Raw genomic sequence first — 9,238 nt, 5'->3', positions numbered from 1 at the left:
AAGAGGATCACAAGTTCAGAGCCAGACTCCAGCCTCGGCAGTTTAGCAAGTCCTTGACTCAATAAAAATAAAAAGTGTTAGGTAGCTAGTCAGTCATGAACACGTGGGTAGGAGAACAAAAATGACTTACAAGGAGGGCATCAGACATGTACATCCAAGGGAACCCATGGGTCATAAGGTGGGCATCACAGCAAACCTTATTGTAAGGAACATATTTAGATGATGTATTTTAATGTCCAGTAGCTATTGTAGGGAGCATGTTGAATGTTGGAATAGACCACCTGGTGTAACCAGAAATATCCATGGGCATTACCCAATAAATGTTAAGCTCAACACCAATATAAACTGAAAACACAAGACCACCTATGGCTCTGTCCATGGACACTTTGATGAGACAGATCACCCGATTGTCATTGTCCTATGAGGACGTGAGGACATGGACTCACCATCCTGTCATCTGAATTGGTTGGAAGGAACCACTGGATGATGGGGTGATCAGTCTTGTGTGTGATGTTAGTGTGATCTTAATATACATATGACATTAAAAGACAATCCACCTCTGAGTTATTATTCAAGTAAACCACTCAGACAGTTATCAAAACAGATGAACATCTGGAAAATGGGAACTGTAACCTTTCCTCTTAAGCAGGTCCTCAGCACCCTCACAAAGAAAATTTGCTGAGGGCTAAACAAAGGAATAATAAACTGTTTAAGGAAGTATGAGAGAATAGGACAAGAACAAAGGGAGTCCAAATCCTTCAAAGCCTCAGACTCAGGGGCTTTCTAGAAATATACAATATAGGTCACTGTACAATAAGGCACATGAGCAACTTTGTCTGACTCATGTGTCTTTCTAGCAACTTCTTGAAATTTAGGGTGATATTGGGATAATATCCCTGCACTGCATATATTGTAATGAGTGTCCTCATTTCTCACTTTTCCAGTAAACTCCTGTCTACGTGCTGAAAACTTGCTTGAAATTCTTCCTGCAGGATCACAAGAACCAGTGCCTGTGGACCCCCTTGGCTGGGTGGGTCTCCTTTGCCACAAAAATGGCTGAGATTGTAGTTCAGTGTAGATCACCCCTGGGTTCAATCCTTCACCTCACACAGTAATTGAAGGGAAAGTGAGGAATGATAGATAGGTAAGTGAGAAAAGAGATGGAGACCAGGCAGAGATACATAGGAAAGTTTATTTGTCAGAGCTGACAAATAAAGGCCATCTCTCCATAGCGGAGTGAGGCAAAACAGGCTTGGGTTCCTGGACTTTTAGGGGGCAGGTTCAGGAATCAGAGCTGGGTGGGTCCTAACGCCAGTGGTTAGGGGTTGGGTCAGTATGAGGAGTGGTGAGCCTTTCTGAGAAATGCACTTGGGTGGGAAAGCAAAACTTTTCCCTTAAAATGGCAACTGTCACTTAAGATGGCCATCTAGATGCTAAGCAAGGACCTTATATTCCACCCCCCCTTTTTATTGGACCTCCTTAGGGAACCAGGACATAGTTCAATCTTCTGTAACTGCTTCCTGCTGGGAAGGGTCAGTGTTTGAATCCCTCATTAGGGACACAGGATGTCATTGGAATGATGATGGAGGTTGAGGGGTGGTGAAATGCTGTGCCCAGTGGCCCAGTTTTTAGTGAGGGATTGTAACAAAAGTTGGTTTATAATTTGGTTATAGATTTTTTGGACCTGTTCTTGAGTAAATCTAATGATGCAGGAGACAAGCATTAACAGAAGGCCTATGACAAGGAGAGGGGTCAGGAAAGGAAGTGATCACTGGGGAAAGGGGTTATTTAGCTGCCATCCTTCATCCAAGGAGAGCCATTCTTTCCAACATTCAAGGTCCTGTTGGGGTTGTTTTATCTTCTCCTTTACTATACCAGATTGATTGACATAAAAATAGCATTCCTCCTGTAGGTACAGACAAAGTCCGCCTTTTTTGGCCATAAGAAGATCAAGGCCCCTTTGATTCTGTAGAACCACAGCAGCTAAAGAATCAAGCTGGGATTGTATGGTTAGTATGGTTTGAGCAAGTTGCTGTAAGTGTCCTAGAAATTGGAATGATAATTCCTGGTAATGGTACCCCAGGGAGGTGAGTGCAGAATGAAGGAGGAGGACAAAAATGAAAAAGGGAAAGGTGGTACTCGTGGTTCTGCAGTGTCCTCAGGGTCCTCAGAGACCGAAGGAAGATTAGGGGTTCCAGCCTTGGAGAAATGCAGCTTGAGAAGGCCTGTGGGTGTCACTGCATAAAAGGGTGAAGAAAACCATTTTAAATGAGAGTTATAAACCCAATATGGGATGCCCTCAAGGCAGGCTGCCAAGGAAGTGATAAGAATGACCTGATAGGGTCCAGTCCATTTTGTGGAGAGTTGAGAGGAAGACAGGGGTCTGTTGGGGAGGGGGGCATTAAAAAGTATCAAGTCATCAGGAGACACAGTAGGAGAAGGGGAAGAGGCAGAACTAGGCTTTGCCAGAACAGCATTACTGTATTACCAAAGAAGGTTCCTAATGTATGCAAGAAGGGGCCAGAAAAGATGAGGAGCAAGGGGTAGTGGAGAATCAGAGGGTGGTGAGCTGAGCAGGGAGATAGGCTGTCCATATAGAAGCTCAAAAGGGGAGATGTTGAGTGGCTTCTTTGGGAGGACCCATAACCTAAGAAGAGCCAAAAGAAAGAATTTAGTCCAATCTAAATGTAATTCAAAGGACAGTTTAGTAAGAAAGTTCTTTAAGGTCCAGTTGGTAAGTTCCACTTTGCCAGAGGCCTGGGGATGGTAAGAGATATGAAAATGCCAGGAGATGGTGAATGCCTTAGCTACAGACCGTGAAACATGGGAAGTAAATTCAGAACCATTATCAGATTGCAATGAGGAGGGGAGGCCAAATCGGGGAAGAATGTGTTCAGCGAGGATGTTGACCACGGTCAGGGCACACTTATTAGTGATAGAAAAAGCCTTGACCCATCCTGAGAAGGTGTCAACTAGTACCAAGAGAAATTTGTACCCCTTGACCAGGAGCATATGGGTAAAATCCAGCTGCCAATCAGAGTAAGGAACAAGTTCTCTTGCCTGGTGTAAAAGGAAGGCAGGTGGGTGGAGATTGGAGGTGGGATTGGTTTTTTTTTTTGGCAGATTTCACAGGAGGCAGGGAGGGTAGAGAAAAATTATAGGTCGTCTGGACAAAGTTTAAGGGGGGAAGTGAGAAATTGTTGTAAATATGTGGTGTTAGGATGAAAGAGGTTGTGAAGGAAAGTAAGCATCTGTTGAGTGGTCAGGTGGGGAAGAATCCATAGGGGGACTAGCAAGGCAGAGGACCACAGGTGGAGGAGGCTGTCGGAGGGCAGCAGCCCTCGGCTCAGAGTCTGCTTTGTTATTGCCGAGTGTCACAAAGAAGGTGTCTGTCTGATGGGATTTACAATGTGAGATTCCAATGGCAGTGGGAAGCTCTAAGGCCTGAAGGAGATTGGAGATAAAGGGGGCATTAGTAATTGAGGTTCCCTTGGTGGTAAGAAATCCATGCTCCTTCCAAATAACAGAGTGGGAGAAAAGTATGTGGAAAGCATATTTAGAATCAGTGTAGACATTGAAGGGAGCTTCCTTTGCCAAAATGAAGGCTCTGATGAGGGCAACCAGTTCAGCGTGCTGATTGGATGTATTAAAGGGGAGGGAAACCACTTCCACTATTGAGGTTAGAGAGCCTACAGCACACCTGCCTGTTGAACTTCTTCCTGAAGGAAGCAGGAGCCATCTGTGAACCATGTGCATGTTGCCTAGAGCAAGGGGCCTTCTGTATATGTGAAACTCCAGAGTTTCAATGCATGAATGGTAAGAGGAGAAGAGCTGGAAGAGTCCTGAGGAGCAGGGAGGAGAGTAGCAGGGTTTAAAGGTGAGCACGTGTGGAAAGTAAGACTGGGATTTTCCACCAGGGAAACCTGTAGAGATAAAAGGCGACAGGTGGGTAAGGAATGTAAGCCCTTGTAGGTGAGGAGTTTCTTTAGGTGATAGGGAGCCAGGATGGTGAGTGGGGCCCTAAAGGTGAGTTTCTTTGACTCGTTAATGAGTAGAGAGACTGTGGTCAATGTTTATAGGCAAGGGGCCCATCCCCAAACAGTAGGGTCAAGACCCTTCAACAGATAAGCCACAGGGGCAAAGGTTGGCCCCAGCATGTGTCTGAGGACCCTAGAGCAAATCCCTTATTTTCAGCCAGAGCAAATCCCTGCTTTTCAGCCACATAAAAATGAAATGGGCATGTGAGATCAGGGAGATGGAGAGCAGGGGCCTGGAGGAGAGCCTGCTGGAGCCTGGTAAAGGGCATTGTAACAGAGTACAATAGGAGTTCAGAGAGTGGGCCCCAGGCTGCATCATATAGAGGCTTAGCCAATATAGAGTAGTTAGGAATCCAAGCTCTGAGGAATCCTGCCATACCTAGAAAGGAGAGAATTTCTTCCTTAGAGAGGGTGTTGATATATTAGAGATAAGGCTCTTTCTATCAACCATAATGGCTTTGTGTGTAGACATCAGGAGGAGGCCTGCTTTGTTACAATTGCCAAGAAGAGCTGTACCTTGGATGGAGAAACCCTATAGCCATGGGCAGAAAGGAAGTTAAGAAGTTTACAGGTGTCCTGATAACTGACCTCAAAGGAGGAACTGCAAAGAAGGTCATCAACATATTGTACCACCATATTCTGAGTGAGATGTATGGATGCTAGCCAAGACCTGTCCAAAGATATGAGGGCTGTCTTGCAACCCTTGAGAACTGTTCATATCAGCTGAGTGGAGTTATAAGACTCAGGGTCTGTTCATGTAAAGGTGAAAATGTCTTGAGAGTCAGACATTTTCGCCTTAGAAGAAGGCATCTTTCAGGTCTAGTACTGAGAAGTACGAGGTCCTGGAAAGAATGGTGGAGAGAAGGGTATAAGGATTGGTTACCACAGGATGGATTGGGATGACCGCAGAGTTGATGGAATGGAGCTTTTGGACTAAGTAGTAGGAACCATTAGGCTTTTTCACTGCCAAGATGGGGGTGTTATAAAGGGAATGAGTAGGTCTAAGGAATCCCTTTTGCAAGAGGTTTTGAATGATAGGCTGTAAGCCTAGGAGTTTTTGTCGGGAGAATGGGTATTGTGATTGGACCAGAAAATTAAGGGGGTCTTTGAGACTAATGTGAATGGGCTTGTGGTGTGAGGTGATAGAAAAACTTGAAGCATCCCAGACAGTAGGGCCCACCTCAGAAGTGGGTAATGGGAAGGCACTGACAGACAGAATAGGAGATGGCCTTAAGATAAGGGTGAGGATCAGGGGAGCAGCAGGCAAGTCTGGATGGAAGTGTATATGATGGGAGAAGGAAAGTGTAGCCCCCAACGTTGTGAGAATGGCCCTTCCCATAAGGGGAAGAGGGCACTGTGCAATGACCAAAATGGAGTGAGTTAAAATTAAGAGAGCCAAAAGCTCAAATGAGCCTAGATGTCTGTAAGGGTTGGTAGGGTTTACCCTCTACTGACAGACCCTGAGGCTTATAACTCCACTCAGCTGATATGAACAGTTCTCCCCCAAGGGTTGCAAGATACTCTTCATAGAACGAGTAGTAGGCCCACAGAACTCCTTGAGGACTGAATATGTAGCCCCAATGTCTAGGAGGAAGGAGACAGGCCTACTTGAAATGTGCAGAGTTACCCTGTGTTCCCATTGAGTGCTGATAGTGGTCGGGTGATGGGGACCTGGGCCTCGTCAGTCCTCTGCAGCCAGTCCTAAGAGTTGGAAACGGGAACCAGAAGGGCCAGATGGCTGGAGGCCACTATAGGCTCAGGGACAGTCAATGGTCCAGTGTCCCTTTTGATGGCATTTAGGACAAGGGTCTGGAGGCTTGAAAGGCTTAGGACCTGTATGAGCCCAGTGACTCATCTGACCACATTTAAAACAGGGTCTGGGTGGTCCCGAGGGACCCTTCCATGGGCCATCGGAACCAGGGACAGATGCTGAGGCTGGATGGATGGCTTGAGCGAGCATCTGATATTTCTGCTTCTGGGCCTTCTGGTCTTTCTCATTATACACCTTAAAGGCCACTTCCAGAACCTTAGCTTGGGACTTAGGGCCCCCCCTTGAGGTACCTTAGTTTGGCCTTAATATGGGGGAAACTCTGGAGAAAAAGTAGGTCATTAGTAGTTGTTTCCATCTGGAGTTTCAGGTTCCAGATTAGTATAATCCAATAAAGCCTTGGTCAGGTGGTCTAAAAATGTTGAAGGGTTTTCATTCTTATCTTGGAAGATTTCTTGGAGCCTTTCAGAATTGACAGCCTTATGGGCTGCCTTTCTATGTTCTGTCATGAGGCAAGTAATTAATTGGTTTCTACTAGTTATTCCTCTAGGTGAATTATAATCCCAATTGGGGTCCCGATAAGGGACTGCTGCAGTGCCAATCGGGTAGGCAGAGGAGGTCTGATGTACCTCATCAGCATAATTTCTAGCTTGCTCCCAAACTTATCTGCGTTCCTCGGGCAGGAGGGTGTTAGACAAGATCATATGGACATTGTGGAAGATCAAATTATATGACTGAGTCAGATATTGAAACTCTTTGATATATGTGATGGGACTTGAAGTATAGGACAGAAGTTGCATTTCTGTCTGTGAAAGATCTGACAAAGAGAAAGGCACATGAACCTTGATTACACCATCTACCCGTTACCTCGTGTAGAGGACACAGAGATGTCCGTTGGGCAGTGGCAACCTGTGAGAGTGTGGCAGGAGAAGAGAAGGGCAGAGGGCCCAAGGGGACAGTTGCTGCGAAGGCTTCATTAGAAAGAGAATTATGGTATGGTGGGAGCTCATCAGCTGGGTCGAAGGAGGAGTTCTGGATAGTATCTTCTACCCCTTTGGAAGCAGGCGTAGGTGAGAGCTAAGAGGACTTGGGCAGGAGAGCAAGAGTTGCAGAGAGAGAGCTTATAGTGTAGAGGAGAAGGCCTGAACATGATTCTTCTTTCCATTTTCCTGAACGCTCACTATAGTTGAAAAGATCCCTGATAATATTGGGATCTAGAGTGCCACAAGTGGCCATTTAGAGTTGTTATCCAAAGGATATTAAGGCCAGATCTGATTGGATAAGATCTGGGGGCTTTAGGTCTGGGGTGAGAAGAGAGAGACCCTAGGTTAGCCAGGAGGCAGCCCCAGAGGCTATGGGAGGGCATGGATGAGGAGCTGCCCATGGTGAGAAGCAGGAGGTGAGTTTAGAGGTGGGGTGGCCCCCAGTCTCTAGTATCACCTAGTCTAGAGGACGGTTATGCTCAGGGGGTTATCACCACTGCTGGGTAAGCGTTGGGGCAGGACCTTTAGAGGCACTTGGATGCCCAGCCGAGACTACATAGTAGGGGCAGAAGCCCATAGAAGGGGCAGAAGCCATAGAGATTAATCCAAGGCCAAGAGGTAGGAATAACTCCTAATCACCCTCTGTGGTTTTTTTCTCAAAACCCAGTGCTAAATAAAAGACCTATAGACTTGGTCACAGTAGGGATCAGCTGTAGCTGTGACAGCTATGACTGGGGGTGCCCCTGCCCACACAGTAACCCTGGGAATGCTGGACATTCAACAGTCATTTCCTGGGACCCATAGGTTGTTTAGGTAGACCAGAGATAGGGGTCTTACCTGGAACGTCCAGTAGTGGGTGCGGAGAAGGCATTCAGCAGAATGGAGGGCCTGGTCCCATGATGGAATTCAGATTGGTCTGGGAACCCTCAGTGGTCCTTGAAAAGGAGAGGGGGCACACCCGGGAACCGATGCCTGGTTTCAGCACCAAATTGAAAGGAAAGCGAGGAACCAGAGACTGGTAAGCAAGAAATGATACAGAGACCAGGCAGAGATACACATGAAAGTTTATTGGTCAGAGCTCACAAATACAGGCCATCTCTCTATAGGAGAGAGAGGCAAAACAGGCTTGGGTTCCGGAACTTTTATGGGAGAGGCTCAGGAATCAGAGCTGGGCAGGTCCTAACGCAGGTGGTTAAGGGTTGGCTTAGTCTGAGGGCGTGGTGCTTCTTTCTCAGGAACGCCCTTGGGTGGGAAAGTGAAACTTTTTCCTTAAAAGGGCTGTCACTTAAGATAGCCATCCAGGCGCTAAGCAAGGCCCTTACACACACAATACATTTCTGAATCTTGCGTTCACTACCTCCACTAGATCCTCCTTTGACTCCTCTACCACCATATTTACTCCTCTTTCAAGATCCCGCCTCAGGTAGTAAAACCAGAGTTACCGAAGCAGTTACTTAATTAACAAGGTGGAGCCCCGCCCCATGGGAGGAGCTAGCGCCACGGTGCCGTATTAGGTACCTGGTGGTTAACAAATGAACCCTTAGTCTTTTCAGCGGAGCAAGACACACACAAAAGCCCAATCAGAGGCCGCGGTTCTAGGCGTCCGGAGGGGCGGGGCCAGGCCGGCACCTCCCACCTCCCAGCCTCCCGCCGCGGCCCTCAGAGCCTCGCGGGCTTCGGAAGGCTCCGCCCTCTCGCCAGGCGCGGCAGCTATTGGGCGGCGCGCTTCTCGCCGTCACCTCGGTTGCTGGGAGAGGGAGGGCGGGGGCGGGGCCTGCGGTGGGCCGGGGCTGAGAGAAAGGCTGGGAGGCGAGGGCGCGCTGGGGCGGTTTCGAAGAGAGCGCGGCGGTTGGCGAAGCGGACCGGCGCAGCCTCCTGCGTTCGGGGAACGGTCCCCGCTGACAGATCCCCTTCTTCCGGCCGCGCCACCCGGGAGGCGGGTCTCCGGGTCCCGAGGCGGCTTCCTCTGCCCGGTTCTCCCTCCCTCCCTTGCTCTCCGCGGCTTGACTGAGCGGCCTCTGAGGAGGAGGAGGTCGTCGGGGGCGGCGGGCGGAGACCGCGCTCCCCCTTCCCGGGCGGCGGCGGCGGGGCAGGACAATGGAGGTGGCTGTGGAGAAGGCAGCGGCGGCCGCGGCTCCGGCGGCGGCCGCCGGGGGGCCCTCGGCGGCTCCGAGCGGAGAGAACGAGGCCGAGAGTCGGCAGGGCCCGGACTCGGAGCGCGGCGGCGAGGCAGCCCGGCTCAACCTGTTGGACACTTGCGCCGTGTGCCACCAGAACATCCAGAGCCGGGCGCCCAAGCTGCTGCCCTGCCTGCACTCCTTCTGCCAGCGCTGCCTGCCCGCGCCCCAGCGCTACCTCATGTTGCCGGCGCCCATGCTGGGCTCTGCCGAGACCCCGCCGCCCGTCCCCGCCCCCGGCTCGCCGGTCACGCGGCTCCTCGCCTTTCGCCC

General features: G+C 49.3%; 1 protein-coding gene across 2 annotated transcripts in view; it reads left to right on the top strand.

The window, feature by feature from the left end:
- Nucleotides 1-8,594: 8,594 nt before the first annotated feature.
- Trim24 (tripartite motif containing 24) overlaps nucleotides 8,595-9,238 on the top strand; it is a 102,706-nt gene continuing 102,062 nt past the window's right edge. For both annotated transcript variants that reach the window (XM_015493789.2, XM_015493790.2), the window contains exon 1: nucleotides 8,595-9,217. In XM_015493789.2, the coding sequence (XP_015349275.1) occupies nucleotides 8,886-9,217 (332 nt within the window). In that variant the 5' untranslated portion in view covers nucleotides 8,595-8,885. The remainder of the gene's footprint in view (nucleotides 9,218-9,238) is intronic.

The sequence above is a fragment of the Marmota marmota genome, unplaced genomic scaffold (assembly GCF_001458135.2).
Source record: "Marmota marmota marmota unplaced genomic scaffold, marMar, whole genome shotgun sequence".
NCBI lineage: Eukaryota > Metazoa > Chordata > Mammalia > Rodentia > Sciuridae > Marmota > Marmota marmota.
This window is presented reverse-complemented; position numbering and strand designations above follow the sequence as displayed.